The 17,553-nt window shown below is 46.1% G+C and overlaps 1 protein-coding gene across 1 annotated transcript in view; it reads right to left on the reverse strand.

Annotated features, from left to right (window-relative positions):
• Positions 1-17,553, reverse strand: part of TBC1D22B (TBC1 domain family member 22B) — a 65,442-nt gene that overhangs the window by 2,911 nt on the left and 44,978 nt on the right. Inside the window, exons 9-12 of the mRNA XM_060021303.1 lie at positions 13,034-13,140; positions 12,495-12,570; positions 10,067-10,194; positions 9,706-9,801 (exon numbers count right to left, since the gene is read on the reverse strand). Of these exons, the coding sequence (XP_059877286.1) occupies positions 9,706-9,801; positions 10,067-10,194; positions 12,495-12,570; positions 13,034-13,140 (407 nt within the window). The remainder of the gene's footprint in view (positions 1-9,705; positions 9,802-10,066; positions 10,195-12,494; positions 12,571-13,033; positions 13,141-17,553) is intronic.

The following is a 17,553-nucleotide window of genomic DNA, read 5'->3' on the forward strand; positions in this document are numbered from 1 at the left end:
TCCCTGGTGGCACAGTGGTTAAGAATCCACCTGCCAATGCAGGGGACACGGGTTCGAGCCCTGGTCCGGGAAGATCCCACATGCCGCAGAGCAACTAAGCCCATGCGTCACAGCTACTGAGCCTGCGCTCTAGAGCCCGCAAGCCACAACTACTGAGCCCACGTGCCACAACTACTGAAGCCCGCGTGCCTAGAGCCCGTGCTCCGCCAATGAGAAGCCACCTCAATGAAAAACCCACCTGCTGCAACGAAGAGTAGCCCCCACTCGCCGCAATTAGAGAGACCGCGTACAGCAACAAAGACCCAATGCAGGCAAAAATAAATAAATAAAATAAATAAATTTATAATAAATTAATTAAACTTTTTAAAAAATGAATGTGAGACTTTAGGTTATCTCTGTAATTTAGCTACCCATGCTTCTGCTGGTACTTTGTATTCTTTCTCTGTCTTCTTTCTGAACTGGATATTCTTATTTTTCTGATTATTAAAGAAATAGTAGCAAGACAAAACCCAGAGACAGAAGGAGACTGACAGATTTGATACAAATTTGAAACCTCAATATGTGGAGGCACAAAAACAAGGTTAAAATAGAAGAAACTGACTGTAAGAAAATAGAACACTTATAAAGGACAAAAGGTTAATATCCACAATAAAAAAAAGGAGTACCTACAAATCAGTAAGAAAAAAAGGAAAACCACCAAATGGAAAAAATGGATGCGAATAGATAATACACAAAATATCAATGGCCCACCAACATGCTAGAACATGCTAGAACCCTGCCTTTGGCTGACTTTCACCATCCAGCAATGCTTTGTAGTTTTCAGTGTAGAGGTCCTGCATAGCTTTTATAAAATTTCTTCCTTTAGTAATAGAAAGTTAGTGGGGCACAAAGCTGCCTCAGCACATCAAGGCTATGTATGGCCAGCATGATTAAGTTCTGGCCAATTTTGGAGACAGTGTAACTCCTGGGTTCTGCCCTAAGCTTACCCTTCTCTCCTTCCTAGAAAATGGCTATGAATAGAGGAGTGGAAGTGGTCACCTTAGACTGTAAGAATAAAGCTATGTGTTGAAGATGGCAGGGCGACATGAGAGAAGAAATCCGAGTCCCTGCTACTCTGGAGCCCTGTTAGCCCTGGACTCTTACACTCAGACTGTTAGTTGAAGAGAAGTAGACAGCTACCTTGTTTTACACCACTGTTATTCTCTGGTCTTGGTTTCAAGAGACAAGTTTATATCATCTTAACAAACACAGGCCACATCTATCAAAATCAGAAATGCAGGTAATTCCCTGCTGGCCCAGTGGTTAGGACTTGGAGCTTTCACTGCCAGGGCCCGGTTTCGATCCCTGGTCAGGGAACTAAGATCCCGCAAGTTGTGGCAGTGCGGCCAAAACAAACAAACAAAACAAAAACAAAACAAAAAACCAGAAATGCACATGGTCTCTGATCCAGCAACTCAACTTCTATGTACCTCTCCTTAGGAAATATTCACACTCCTGTACAAGGGTCTGCACTGCATCATCGCCTCAAGTAGTGGGGAAAAGGACACGAGGGAAGTGTCTGTCAGTATGGGACACTTAGATAAACCAGTTATCCAAATAATGAAATACAAGGCATCACCTGTAAAATGAAGCAGGCCTACATATGCCAAGGTGCAAAGATATCAAAGACATTTTAGGGGGGCGGGGGAACAAGCAAGTTGCAGAAAAATACTCATAGTACGATCCCACTGAGGTAAAAGAAAAAACACAACTATATGTTTGTATATGTACACAGGTATATAAAATTTTTAGAAGGCTAGGTGGTAAACTGTTAACAGTGGTTACCTTTGGGGATGGGAGACTTTCACTTTTTCTCATCATACGTCCCCTTGTTTTCAATTATTACAATAAAGTCTTTGTATATTACCTACTTATAAACTATTTTTTCGAGTAATACACATTCTCTGGAAGTTTAAAGTTTTGTTTACTTTATAAAAAGTAAAAAATCAGAAAATAAATTACCCTTAACTTTATAATCAAGAGGAAGCCACGTTTAAACGTTTTGGCATATTTCCTTCCAGTCCTTTTTCTGCACATTTTACACAGTTGAAATACTTTCTCTAAATAATTTTGAATCTGTTTAGCATTTATCATAAGCATTTCCTCTAATATTAAAAACTCCTTTTAGACATTTTCAACGGCCAAAGAATTTTCCATGATGCAAATGTACCATAATTTACATCTTCCTGCTTTGAGTGTTTAATCATTTCTGGTTTTTCACTATAATGAAATTATAATGAACAGCCTTGTGCAAAAAGCCATATTTTAGATGATTTCCTTGGGCTAAATTCCTAGGAATGCAATTACTGTATCAAAGGGCATGAACATTTTAAAGGTACTTAAAGCTCATCCAGAAAAATGCTTATTTCCCTAGATCTCTACCAGCACTGAATACTCTCATTCAACAAACTTTGTTAGTTGTAACTCCTGTCCCTGAGATTTCCAAGCCTGAGAACAGAACTCAAAGCCATAAGTCAAAGGAATTCCCTGGTGGTCCAGTGGTTAGGACTCCGTGCTTTCACTGCCACTTTCACCGCCGAGGGCCTGTGTGGCGTAGCGAAAAGAAAAAAGATAAATCTGTAAATTGGAAAACCCTGCACTCAAGTTATTATTTTAATGTTTTCACAATTTTTATACAAGCATGTACTCATGTAATGTGAAAAAAATACAAAAATGGGGAAAATCATCTAGATCTATGCTTTCTGACATTATAGAACACCCACTATATTTTGTACAGTGATAAAAAGAGGTTACAAAAACAACGCATACAAAATGTTTCCATTAACAGTTATATACATACAGTATGTTTTTATTCATATGGATTTGCATGGCAAAATGTCTGGAAGGAGATATATCACCTTTGTGTGGTAAGATTTCAGGTAACTTTTTTTTTTTCTTTTTGCTTATTGGTATTTCTAATTTTTCTATAATGGTTACACACACTTGCATAATTGACAAGCAAAAATAACCAACAAAGGGGTGACCTCTCTAGAAGAGAATATTCTTTGATAGGAGAAGCTCTACCTGTAATTTCCAATTCTTCTAGTCTTGCTAGAAACCTGCCAGAAGCCTTGAAATATTTCTTCCCCTGACCAAAGTCAACCTCCCACCTCTCCCAAGGGCAGGGAGGCTTAGGTGGAGGTACCATTCTGCCACCTGGCGGCCATGCCTAGGAACTGCACCGCCCACACAATGCTGTAACAATGGGAACCCTGCCCATGATGCATTGATAAATTAGGGATAAAGAAGTAGAAACCAAATTATCACGTGTGGGGAAAGAAGGTGTTAATCACAAATCAGGTGCTTTAATGAAGGGGTAGAGAAGAGACACTGCTAGGGTGGGGAACAACTGAACATACGTTACAAAGCCAGCTCATGGGAGCACTAAACATAACATGCAGTCAGGTGAAACACTACAGTCGTGAGAAGATAACTTGTGGGGCAAACAGCAGAGAGTGTTTCCACGTTAACAGAAGGGGGCAACGGCTTTCAGAAAAGAAAAGCTCGAAATGGCTGAAAAAGGTACCTTCTGAGAATCCACAGATTCCAAAGGAAACGGAATATTGCAGAGGAAGAATCTGAGCCATGTGTGAGGGGGTGGGGGGAAGACAACGATTAGACAAGGGGGCCAAAGGAGAAGGGATAGTAGGTAACAAGCAAAGAGGCCTTGGTAAGAAAAAAATGCAGGGGAAAGTCATTAGAGAATGTCCAACAGATGGAAGAATTGATGAGGAAGAGGGGGACCATGAAAGATAATAGTCTTCATAATGGTAATTATCATTTACTGAGCACTTACTACTCACCAGATGGGGTTCTTCACACGTACTCTACTATCACATTTAATTCTCATATCAACTCTATGAGGCACATATTATTACCTCCATCTTACTGATGAGGAAACTGAGGCACAGAAGTTAAGGAAGTTGCCTGGGGTCAGAGCGTAATGCTAGGCTGGGATTTGAACCCAGGCAACCTGGTTCTAGAGCTTGTGCTCATAACCACTATACTATATGCTGCATGCCTGGAGTAAGAAAAGTGGGGCATGATGGAGAAGGAATGAAAAGAAGTCATAGAAGAGGCTGTTTGAAGGAAATCTGGAAGAGCTGATTAATTTTACTCGGTAATAAGGGCCAAGGACAACCAAAGAGGATGAGTAATAATTAACAGCAAAGAACTTACAGGTCACATTAAATATATACTATTAAATATGACACTGTGTACAGAATCACCTAGCAATACTAGAATACTCTTTGCAAACGTTAAGTGTATTCAGGCATGTAAAAATACTTTCCTATTCAAATAAGTATTTTGAAACAAATCCCTCTTGTTTTGAGAATCAGTGAGGTAGCAAAACAATTCCCTTGGTCTCAATAAAAACTTTCAAAAACATGTCCTTGTATGTAAACTTTTTCAGTCAAATGTATTCATAGGCTTCCCTGATGTCAAAGCACCTAGTACTTTTAGCAAGTTCCCCCACCAGAGAAAGCCGTGTCCCCCTCCAATGTTTGTTTTGTTTACATGTTGAGGAATCGTGCCCTTTCTCACACCAGCTTGTTCTTGGTGGAAGATCTTTAGGTCCCAGGGTTGTCCCTGAACCCTTCTTCTGGGCAGGATTCAAATTGGCAATTTACTGGATATCTGTGAAGATGGGGCCTGCATTTGGGCAATGTTTCACAATCCTACCCTTAAGTTCCTGCAGAAGTGGTGGGTGGACGCCATCTGGTTCAAGGGATTTATTTACATTTAGTTTGTTATTTAGGCCTGGAACATCCCACGGGCTTAGCACTATTTCATTTAATAACTCTGACCTATCTCCCACAAAAGTCACTTTCAGAGTGGGAATCTCTCCAAGGTTTTCTTCCATAAGATGAAAGCAAAGGATTCTGAGACCAGCTGCTACTCTGGTTTAGAGTCATCAGCTGTCCCACAACTCCTCTGCCAGTTCCCTTTTTATGTATTTAAAGGAACTGTGGTTATTAGTCTTAGAGTTCCCTGCGCGGGGCTTCTCAACATCACTTCTGAGCCATCTGTGGGGTCCCATGCTCTCCTAGACTCTCAAAGATGCTGCTTTTCCTGAGGGGACGCTTTAGGCTGCAGGTGACCAGGCATTTGCTCAAGTGCCTGTCCTCTCTGACTTACATAAAATAATGTATTTATTTATTTATTTATTTATCCCCCTCCTCCATAATAATGGAGGAGGGGGAGGGGGAGGAAGAACCTTGCCCATGAGCAGGTACCACGTAAACCGAGTTCACGTGCCCCAGGAAGTGCCTGTCCAGGCCCTGAGGGAGAGGCATCAGAGTATAATCCATGCCTGGAGCACAGGTTCCAGGTTTCTACACTTACTCCCTGGGTGATCTTGGCCTAGTCAGTCTCTCCGTGACTCAGTTTCCCCATTTGTGAAATGGGGGTAGTAATTACAACTTATCTTGTGGGACTGTTGCAATGAATTAACATAGAGAGACATTTAGGATACTGCCTGATGCATTAAAAGTACTAAGAATTAGCTATTATTAGATTGAACCTTATTAAATTGCCAATACTTGATTATTTTGACCTATAAAAATAATTTCATAAGATGCAACCTAACATTATCACCATTATTCTATTACGCCAGCCCAGGCTGAGGGCCAGAATTGCGGAGGCCCCCTCTACCATGAAAGAGCCTTGGTGCAGCTCTGCTGGAAGCTCTCATTTGAAGCAGCCTATGGGCCAGAGGATGGGGCCATTCTACCCCTACAGCACCTGTGCACGGACACGCCTGAGGTTCCCTTGCTCAGAGGTCTCAGGAAGGAAACTTCTTTTTCTGTTGTTGTTGTTGGCCGCGCTGCGATGTGGGATCCTAGTTCCCTGACCAGGGATCAAACCCGTGCTCCCTGCAGTGGAAGTGCAGAGTCCCAACCGCTGGACCACCAGGGAAGTCCCAGAAACCTCTTAAAGTGAGCCTCCTGTGTCAGTTTTTGGTCCCCTCTCCCAGGCAGACCCCAGACAATCGCCCAGCTAGGGAGAGGCAGATGCCTTTCTTCTGGGCACTCTCACCACAGCTGGGGCACCGCCCTTTGCCCCTGCATCCTCTGAACACCTCCTCTCCAGCCCCATTTGGTCATCCAGCTTGGTTTCACCCAGGGTTAGCCTAGCACGGTTCACTCAGAGACTTGGGTTTCTAAAGCTGTCTTCACTTCACTGCTCCCTGGACTCAGAGTACATTGCAGGAAGTAATATTAGTGCTAATAAGCTCACTGTTTTGAGGGCCATATGCAAAGTACACCAACAGCTTCACATGTGATGATTTGTATAATCCTCATAATAGTCCTAGGAGGTAAGTACTCTCATCCCCATTTTACAGGTAAGAAAACTGAGGCATAGAGGGCCAATTTACTTGCTTAAGGTTGCACACCTAGAAAAATGGCAGAGCTAGGATTTGACCCCAGGCAGACTGGCCCCAGAGACCGTGGCTTAACCACTGTACTATTCTGCATAGTCCCCAACTTTAGAAGGAGGGTTCCTGCTTCACCCTATACCCTCAGCTGGCTCCCCTTCTCTGCTCTTTAAGGGTGATACATCGCCGGTCTGCTGGAACTGCCACAACTCTTTTATATCTGCAGCTACTTCACCTGGTTTTTCTTCGAGTCACTCAGCTTTTAGCCCTAAAAACTTCTGTCCCCCAGGCTAGGCCTGTTTGGCTCTCTGGGATACCTGTATTCACTGACAGAGCTTCCTCTGCAGTGATTTAATTGCAGGCAGCCCTTTAGCAATTAGGATGTACGGGCCTTCTTTCTCTACAGAGGTCACAGAACAGCATCTCACAACCCCACACAACGCTCTTCTGCCCTTGTTCCTCACACCTGTGCCATGCTTCTGTCTCCTAAGGGACACCGCTCGTCTATCCTAACACAGCCAGGTGCAGTTTTTCTTTTATTATTCATAGAATTATAGAACTACGGAGTTGGGAGGAACTTTAATCACCCATTCTGTTTTATCTAAAGGAAAGAGGGGAGACTCCTCTATGAGTAGGACTAGCTGAGGTGCTAATAAGCTGACAAAAAGTCCACTGTCATTCTGTGGATTAGTGCAGAAAGACCTCAGGTCCATCAGATAATCGAATATGCTACCCAGCATAGAATACCTCCATGTCTACCAGAGTTTTAAAGTCACAGACTATTGTCCTGTACTCTATCGATATTGTGAATGGCTAAAAGCCATTCCAGGAATCATGTCCACCTCCCTGAGCTAATCTCGGAAGCACTTTTATCACATATGACAAGGCCCTCTGAGCCTGGCTCATGATAACCAAATTAGACTTCGTGCTCTCGATATCCTGCCCCACCTCAACCACATTATCAAAACTGACGGCTCGCCCAGCATGTGGCCAGTCCGGGCCCTCGTCCTCATTTATCCTAGGGCGTCACACATGCTGCTGGTTGGCAGAAGCTGTGGCTCTTTATCCGCTGCCTGCAGCCTCGGCCCCATGGCTACCATCTACTCACAGAAGCCCACTCTTTCCTTTTTTCTTCCAAAGCCCTTCCTTGGGCAAATTGGGTCCTGTCTTTCCATTTATCTGCTGAACAGGCTTCTGTGCTTTAACCACCTAACACCAATTATAGAGTGGGACTTCCCCGGGGGTCACTTGGAGATGCTGCTGTTCTTGAGAACACCTATGGTATCAGTTAGAACTTAGAAAAACATTCAACCCCCTCTGGCTTTTTCCCCTCCCATTTTTAAAAGGAATATCTACCCATTAAAACAAAAACAACCAGGCTTCCCTGGTGGCGCAGTGGTTGAGAGTCCGCCTGCCGATGCAGGGGACATGGGTTCGTGCCCCGGTCCGGGAAGATCCCACATGCCGCGGAGCGGCTGGGCCCGTGAGCCATGGCCGCTGAGCCTGCGCGTCCGGAGCCTGTGCTCCGCAATGGGAGAGGCCACAACAGTGAGAGGCCCGCGTACCCAAAAAAAAAAACAAAAAAACAAAAACAACCCCCAAATCCCTCAGTTCAGCAACATACAAAGCAGAAAAACAAAAGCCCACTGCCACCCCCGGAGATCACGACCATGAACTGCCCTCAGGACTCTCTCTCTGCAGATGACAGAGCCTGGCAACCTGTCTCCTCAATCCCCACTCCCCGTCCCCCTGTCCTGGGCCCCCTGCAGCAGCTACCTGGCTTCCGCCACCTCTTCAGTCTTCTTCACATCCCCCCCTCGGGTTCCAGGACACTGGGCTCCCACTGGTCACCTCCCTGCCTCCTGGCCTGTCTGCCTCGCCTCCCTGACCTCTTGCGTAGGAGGGTGCAGGGCTCAGGCCTGGCCCTCTCCTCTCCTCTGTCCACTCCCACCTCCTTCGGATCTCATGCAAGGCGCTGGCTTTAAAGACCATCTAGCCAAAGGCTCCTAAACATACACGTCCAGCCAGATTGCTCTCTCTTCCGACTCCAGCCCCCTAAGGTTTATCTCCCTATTCTACCTCTCCATTCGGATGTCTAACGACATTAAGAATCCGACACGCCCAAAGCCGGACTCCTGATCTTCCTCCGTAAACGTGCTCCTCCTACAGCTAGCTTCTCACAAACTGTAAAGCCACCCTGACTCATCCCTTTGTCATACTCGACACACAATTCCTCAGGAATTCCTGTTGGCTCTACTCCTGTTGGCTCTATACCCAAGCTCAGGCCGCTTGTCACACCTCCACTCCACCATCCAGGTCCAAGCCACTCTCGTGTGTTACCTGGAGGACTTACACTAGCCTCCTGGGTGGTCTCCCTGCTTCCAGCCTTGCCTGCACCTGCAGTCCACACCAGAGTGAACCTCTGAAACCGTAAGTCAGATCATGTCCCTCCTCTGCTCAAGACCCTCTTCCACTCAGAGTAAATGCCAAAGTCCTTACTCTGGCTATGAAGTCCTCCATGATCTGGGTCCCTTGTGACTTCTCTGGCCTCACTTCTTCCTACTCTTCCCTTGGGCCACTCTGCTCCAGGCCACACTGGCCACCATCATGGTTCCACCAACAGCCCAGGCACATTGCGATCCCATGGCCTCTGCAAGCCTGTTCCTCCTGCCTGGACGCTCTCCCCGCAGATCCCCAGATGTCCACATGGCTCGCTCCCTCACCTTCTCCCAGGCTTTGCTCAAATGTCACCTTCTCAGTGAGCCTATCCTGACTACTTTGAAATTGCAACCTGTCCCTCCCCTACCACCTAATAATCCCTTTATCCTACTCTACCTTTAAAAAAATTATATTTCTTATCTCCTTCTAACATTCATTTTAATTTACTATGTACTAGGCTTTTGTTTACTTTCTCTCCCCAACTAGTATGTAAGCTCTACAAGAGCAGAGTTCTCTGTTCAACTTTCTCTATGTCCTACTCCCTCAGTGGTGCCTAGTATGTTGCAGGCGTTCAACCAGTGCTGGTCAGCAAATGACTGAAAGGTCTCTTAGACCCGCCCAGCTGCTCTGCAGCCTTTCTGGCACTAAGACCCTTTCACACTGAAGAACTCTGGGCCCCAGTACCTTCCTGCCAACTGGGAAGGGCACCCTCTTGTGAGCATCCTTTCTCCTTTGCTCTTTCCAGCCAGGTACCTGCTGTGGTAGCTTCTATGCGCACAGCCCCACTAGAGGGATGACTCCCATTCTGACGCTCATTCCCCGTGCGGGCTGAGCTCCAGGCCACTCACCTGAAAGTCCTCCTCATCCAAGATCTCTTTCCTCCACTTGATCAAGAAGGCTGCACACACGTAGAGATGAAAGTGGGAGAACCCTTCGGGTTCAGACTGCGAAGGGAAAAAACAGTTAGGTCTCCAAGCCCTCTCAGAGCCACTCCTTCTGCAAGGTGGGAAAGCAGAACAGCACCCCTTTAATGGCTGGGTGAGCAGAGGCCTGAAAAGATTTAGCAGAGGCCCTGCCCATGAGGTTAAGGCAGACACAGAGGTAGAAAGGAGGTGGCGGGAACTTCCGAGCAGCTATACTGCACACCCGGCAGGGAGCTGGGTGCCTCAGGGACAGCCTGGCATGGAGAGGGCAGGGGTCTCCTCATACCTGGTATGTGTCCCACAGGCGGATGGTGCAGCGAAGGGGAAGCTCCCGCATAAGCAGGTTGTTCATCCAACGAAAGGCAAACTGTAGGTATTCGACCTCGTACCTCCTGAAGTGATTATGTACCTGCTCTGAAACAGAAAGTGTCATTGGCCCCCTGAGAGTAACCTAGGGGACTGGACCCTGAAAGAGTCACATGAGCCAAAAAGGTGGTTTCCATTTCTTTTCAGCCACTCTCCCTGGAGAAGCCAGACACAGAGGGGCCAGAAGGGCATCTGACCATCCTTTACGTTTGATTCCACCACCTCACAGCAACTCTGCATGGTTACGACTCAGCCCTGCATGTAGTAGAACTATTTGAACACCCCATAGTGATATTCTAGGGACCTTTCTTCCTTCACACGGCTGCTCGAGCCATAGAGCAGGAGACGTTAAGGCTCACTTGGCTGCTTGACCTTGGTACTCATCAGAGAAGAACCCAGAATGGAAAAGAACGGTGCGGGTCACCTTGGCCATCCTCCCACCAGTGAGGATTCCTCTTCAGCCTCCCTGACAGATGGCAGCCAGCAGGAACTTGAACCGCCAGTGAAAGATGTTCACCGACTCCACTCAAGGGCAGCCTCGCCCACTGATGATTAAGTGATTCACCAGGAAGTGCCTCGTCGACACCAGCAGACACTAGCTCCCTCCCCACTCCCGCCCCTTGGTGTTGGTGTAGTATTCTGGAGCGACCCAGACAAGCCTGACCCCGTTCTACATGACAGCCCCTCGGATGCTGCTTGACAGGATTAAAAAAAAATCACTATCCTCCTCAGTTTCCTAATCTATAAATGGAGATAATCATCCAGACCTCAAAGCTTGGGGGAGAATAAAATGAGAAAATAAAAGTGCTTACAATAGCACCTGCATGGGGCAAATACTTAATACAATTTTTGAAAGAGTAACTATCAACGATGGTTATTTCTGGGGAGTAGAATTTAAGGAAGGGGGAGGATTTTTACTTTTTATTCTGTGTTTTTCTCAAGTGTCTAAATTTTTGTAATGAGTAAGTATTACTTCTATAATTCAAAGCATAAAGATATATACATTTAAAAATCCACCATCCTAAAGTACTGTGCCTGTATTTTTCAGGTATTTTTGAGGGCTGGAAAAAGAAAAAAAAAAAAAAAAAAAAGGACAGGCCAGGAAGTGGCAAAAACCAGAGCTCCGACCCTCCGGAACCTGGCCCTTGTCAGACAGCTTAGCACAGGCCCTGTACCAGGATCCAAGTGAGCGATGCAAGAGAGCTGGATGTGGGCCCCATCATGGAGCTAACAGCTGGGCCAGGGCAATAATGCAAAGAGGCTAAAAGTATCCCACATACGATGCACAGGATAAAAATAGTAAATTATCAAACATGCTGGGAAGACTGAAATCCCAAGTCATGAAAGGAAGCTGGAGTGAGTGGAACAAATCACAGAAGGTTTTCATGGAAAGAGAACCTGGGAAAGGAGAAAGATACACAATCTCTATACTGGGGAAGGGAATGCTTTGGTGAAGCAGAAAAATCCATGATAGAAAACCAGACAATGGGACTTAACAGTTGTGTAGTAATTGGTGGAATTAATTGGTGCTAGAGATTCCTCTTAACAGAAGACCTCGCTGTCAGACCTCTACGTGACAGTAATTCCGACTTCTCTCCCTGGGCCTCAGTTTCCTCATCGGTCAACAGCAGGGCTTTCCGAGTTGCCTTCAGTTCTAACACTCCATGATTGCATGCCAGAGCCGAGGACTTACTGTCGGGCTCCTGTTTCTCAAAGACATTCTGCATCAGGAAGCCACGACTCATATTCCCCACCCAGACAGGTCATAGGGAGCTATGGGACGTCCTGTTGGGGTATCAGCCAGACCTGGGGACCCGGCATGGAGCCCAGGAGTCCTGAGTCACATTGCAGCATGAAGGACAAGGTCAGACTACCTCTGACTTGATGCTAAAAGCAATGGAGAGCACAGGAGGTTTCACAGCAAAAGAGGGACATGACCAGAACAGTGCTTTGGAAAGATGCAGGTGTGTGATAGATGGTGTGGAAGAGCAAAGAGTATGGAGAAGGCAAGTCCTTCTAGGAGGAAGTTGCAAAAACCCAAGCAAGGCTGGACCAGAGCTGTGGCTATGGACATCGAGAAGAAAGAGGGAATTTGAGGAGAGATGCTGAAGGAGGACTGACAGACCTCAGTGGTAGAAAACTAAGGAGAGAAAAGAACTTGACATAACAGCAGAGTTCTCACCTCACCTTCCGGTTGAGATGTGGAAGGATGCCAGCACTGCCAACAGCACAGAGTGAATTGAAAAGGGTTGTGGCTAGGAAGGGGGCTGAGTTATGCCCACAAGCATAACTGGTTTGTGTCAGAATCCCACTGCGCTACTGCTAGAGAATTCTTCCTCTGAACCTACCATCAATCCGACTGACAAGCTCTTCTAGTGCCTTGACCTTCTTCTGGATCCCTGGTTGTGCAAAGGTGTAGTTATCCTGCAAACAACATAGGACTCAGGATGAGCAGGGATACCAAACAGTCGTGCCGCCATCCCTCAAATTCACTGAAATACATTTATAAAACACAAGCTGTTTTTCCGAAGCTGGTGCCAGTGTTTTGGGGAACAAAGGAATCTCATAGAACAGCAGAGTGTGAGGAAAGCCTAAAAGAGCCCTGTGCTGTGAGGCAAACAGCACGGCCCGGGAGCACAGAGGAAAGGAGGGGCACGGTCTGATGACAAGGGCAGGGCAACACGGAGACCTCCTTAGGCTCCAGGGGACACTAGACCATTGCCTTTTGAAAGCTGTAAAGCTAATGAACGAGGTAAAGATGGATGGACCAAAAAGCGGAGGAGCCATGCTGGGTGGGGGGCCCTGTCTGATGCAGAAGAGCAACAAGGAACCCAAAGGGCTGCAGGGAGCCCCAACCCAGGTGTCCCACAAGGGCAGAACCACTCACCTGTATCCCATCCAGCAGTTTGCTCATGCACCAGAAGCTGTCGGCTTCTATGCTTCGCAGCATGTCCTGAGACAAATTGGTCACGTCAAAGTTCTCCACGTCCTCTTCTGTAAAACAAGAGGTGAAGAAAGTCCAGAGGTCTTCTCCAAAAAATGGAGAGAGAAAGACAGAGTCTAGTATCTTCAACGGGGTCCTTAAGGCCAGGAGAGCCAGGCTAACACGATGCCAAGGAACAGGGGCCTGCCCTCCCCGTCCCCTTGTCAGGTGGGCAAACATGTCCCAGGAAGGCTCTTGAGGATTTCCTTACAACGCTGAACAGGCCATTTCTCACACCAGTTTTGCTGGGTCCAACACATCTTCCTCTTCCACTGCATTTGTTCATTTAGTTTGAGGAAAAAAAATACTTCAGGCCTCCTGTTCAAAGAGCTATATCCAGGGGCTTCCCTGGTGGTGCAGTGGCTAAGAGTTCACCTGCCAATGCAGGGGACACGGGTTCGAGCCCTGGTCTGGGAAGATCCCACATGCCGCGGAGCAACTAAGCCCGTGCACCACAACTGCTGAGCCTGTGCTCTAGAGCCCATGGGCCACAACTACTGAGCCCGCGTGCCACAACTACTGAAGCCCATGCACCTAGAGCCTGTGCTCCGCAACAAGAGAAGCCACCGCAATGAGAAGCCCGCGCACCACAACGAAGAGTAGCCCCCGCTCACCGCAACCAGAGAAAAGGCCATGCGCAGCAACGAAGACCCAACACAGCCAAAAATAAAATAAATAAAATAAAAATAAATGAATTTTTTAAAAGAGCTATATCCAGCCCCCTGGAGATGGTCTGGAAAAATTCTTTGATTTCAGAAATTCACTGAACTGTCTAGCACACTCACACTTACAGGTAGTGGAAAAAGGTGGGATCAGGTAGCCCCAATAGTTCATTTTAAAGATGGGATCCCCCAGTCCTGACAAGGCAGACCCATGGTCTCACCACTCAGAAGTGAAGATGAGTGTGTGAAGGAAGATGGCCCAAACCCGTGAAAGCTCCCAGGATTTAATCTCACCAATCTGGAAGTTATCAAGATGGGCTCTGCAAAACCTCAATCCTATAGGATATTCAAGAAAAAAGGTTCCACAGACAAATATGGTTGAGAAATGCTGCATTATATAACCTCGTCTTGGAGGTTCACGAAGATCATAGCATACAAAAGGATTTGAGAAGTTATTAGACATTCTGCATTAAGTAAATCTCCTTAACCTTGCTCACCCAGCATTTCCCCAGCTTCTTTAGCCATGGGACCTCTTTGAAAGAGGATCGCCTATTAGCTTCTCATGGAAATCCCACACTAAATGACAAGAGTGAGAGGTTGTCTATCTGGTCTGAGATACAAGCGGGGAGAACATAAGAGTCTTCTAGAAGAAGGAAGAGGCCATGTGATGTTTCCTTCCTGCCAGAGAGAGGTGGACAAGACAGGCCACCTCAACCTTCAGGTCCCTGCATGCCTGTCAGAGGCCACACATGGAAATGTTCAGGCCCTTGAGTTCTGTGCCAAACGCAGCTTATGTCCTTGGAGCCCTGTTTTGAAAACAGGGTGTTCACTGCAGTCCCTGGTGCTGCAGAGAGACACAGGCATATGATGAAATGTATTCTCTTTCATTTATGAGAATTATTACTCTATTTAGACCTACATCTGGACCTTCTTGGGGAAATGTTTAACAACTCTCAGATTCTCATCCTGTATAAACAGTGTTTTTCTAATGGACATCAAGGGCTGTAAAAACCCTTTTGGGGAGGGCGGGGTGCTTTGTCAGAAAAGCTATGACCCTGGGAACACTGTAAAAGTCCATAGTTAATACAAGTAAAGTGTCAACAACAGTGCCTGGCACACAGTAGGCACAATATAGTTTATTTTAGATGAAGTTTACTAGGAATTTGTAATGACATGGGAAAGCATGTCACAGCATTGAGGGAAAGGAGTAAAGTACAAAATTATTTATGGTTTACTCTCAACTACTGCACATACAATATTTACGTGTTTGTATAATCACAGAGGAAAGATAAAGTATATCACAAAGGTTTACAGTGCTTATTCCCAAGGTGGTAGGGATAAAGAATTTTTATTTTCTTTAAGCCTTACTATTCAAAATTTCTACAATAAGCATAATTTTTATAGTCAGGAAAAAATGCACATGATTTTAGAAAAAAGGGGCTACCATTGACTATATCTGCCTTTCACCATCAAAAAAGAACAAACAAGATATTGTAAAACAACACCAAGCCTGAAGAAATGAAGACTTCAGATAATATATAAAGGTCCGTTTAAGAAACCATGCAAAAAAAATCCTTCCAAAAATACCATCTTTCTATTTTTCTAACTTAAACACTTATTGTATAGTGGGGGCTTGTGTGGGGGGGGGGGTGGCCATATATATACTATTAATTTATTTAAGTGATACTGGGCTCTAAGACCCAGCTCAGAAACTTCCTTTTTCTTGTTGCTTCATCTTACATTTCTAAGATCCTTCCGTGTTGCTGTACAGACCTCTAGTTCACTGCCCCACACAGAGCACCACCCCTTTATATATCCGTTCCCCCCATGGATGGATACCCAGGTGCCTCCAACTCCCACTACCGCGAACAATGGCCAGAGGAACCATATGAGAACCACTCTGGGCCACAGGTTCAAGTGACCTAACCTCTGGTACCACCAGACCACTCTCCAGGACCAGACGCCCAGCAGTGCACTAGGGAAGTGTGTGTTTTCCTTTTTAGTGAGTGAGACTGATCACACCAACCGTCCAAGGCAGTAGTACCCTCTTTATGAAAATAGGGTTGTGGAACTTCCCTGGTGGTGCAGTGGTTAAGAATCCGCCTGCCAATGCAGGGGTCAGGGTTCAATCCTTGGTCCGGGAAGATTCCACATGCTGTGGAGCAACTAAGCCCATGCGCCACAACTACTGAGGCTGCGCTCTAGAGCCTGTGAGCCACAACTACTGAGCCCATGAGCCACAACTACTGAGCCCGCATGCCACAACTACTGAAGCCCGCGCGCCTAGAGCCCGTGCTCCGCAACAAGAGAAGCCACTGCAATGAGAAGTCCGCACGCCGCCATGAAGAGTAGCCCCCGCTCGCCGCAACTAGAGAAAGCCCGTGTGCAGCAATGAAGACCCAACACAGCCAAAAATAAAAATAAATAAATAGATTTATTAAAGAAAAAGAAAATAGGGTTGTAAGAAAAAAATGAAACCCACAAGGAAGGCTCAAGACAAAACCACCCCCACTATTCATACACGTTTCCCAAAAGAAAATCCAGAGTGCCACAATAATTTGAAGGGTCTTTTCCTACCTGGGCATTCTACCATTCCAGAACATTGCAGCGGGAATGTCACTGGGAATGGAAACCACACACAGCAGAGTAACAAGGGAGAAAGAGCCTGGGTCCCCAAGTAGACTGGGGAGCACAGCTGCCACATCAGCCCTGGTGACCTGTGGCTTTTCTGTCAGACAGAAGAGCACGTGGCTAAGAGCACAGACTGGAGCCAGACTGTGTGGCTCAAATCCTGGCTCTGTCACTCACGAGCTATGTGGCTTTAAGCTAGTGACTTTACCTTCCGTGCCTCAACGCCTCATCTGTTAAGGTGGTAACATCCTACCAATGTCAATGCACATTGTAAGGATTAAACAAGTCAATACACGAAAAGTGCTAACAATGCCTGTCATAAAATAAGCATTATGCAAATGTTAGCTAGTATTATTGCTATTATATGAGGAACAAATAAACTTCTACCTTGTTTAAGCCACTGTTATTTTAGATCTCTGTTATTCGCAGCCAAACCTAACCTAATTCCAAACGTACCTAAAAAATAAAAGTCAATTTTCAAAGCTTTCCATTTCCACCTTCTGGTCTCAAGGAAGAAAACTGAACATGAGGTTTAAGGTGGTAAGATACAGCTCTCAGTAACTGTGCCAGTTCCAAACCTTTAGCTGTCCAGGGGGAAAAGGGACCAGACAGGATGCTGAACCCTCTCTTGGGGCCTCGAGTTGGGGGTTGTTGTTTCCCCATGTTCTGCCCTTACGCCTGGCCTGCGCGTTAGCCCGTGGCTTTCAGAGTCAGCGGGAGAGCTCACCAGCATTTCAGAGAGTGGGAGGAGAGTTTAGTTCTGGCTGCTGAGAGGATAAAATTCACACATTCAGTCAAAAACTGTGAGCTGAGTGCACCATCAAAAAGCAGCAGAGAAAGGGAGGCCCAAATGCTCTCTGAAGGGCTTCATTCAGCATAAACAGTCTGTTCAGAAGGATCATTAAACGTCCCACTTGAGAAAATTCAACATATAATTGAAGAGGAACGGGAAACCATGCCAGCAACACAGTCTCCAATGAGGGCAGCGTCTCTGGTTGTCATTATGCAGCGTTCAGCCGCCAGGACTCAGACGGGAGGGAATGAGATTTTAAGGGATATTTTATGGCTGTTTTAAGACGCAAAGCATCCAAAAAGAGGAAACCCAAAAGTTCTTTATAAAAATCAAATTGC

Source organism: Delphinus delphis, chromosome 10 (genome assembly GCF_949987515.2).
Source record: "Delphinus delphis chromosome 10, mDelDel1.2, whole genome shotgun sequence".
In the NCBI taxonomy this organism is placed as follows: Eukaryota; Metazoa; Chordata; class Mammalia; order Artiodactyla; family Delphinidae; genus Delphinus; species Delphinus delphis.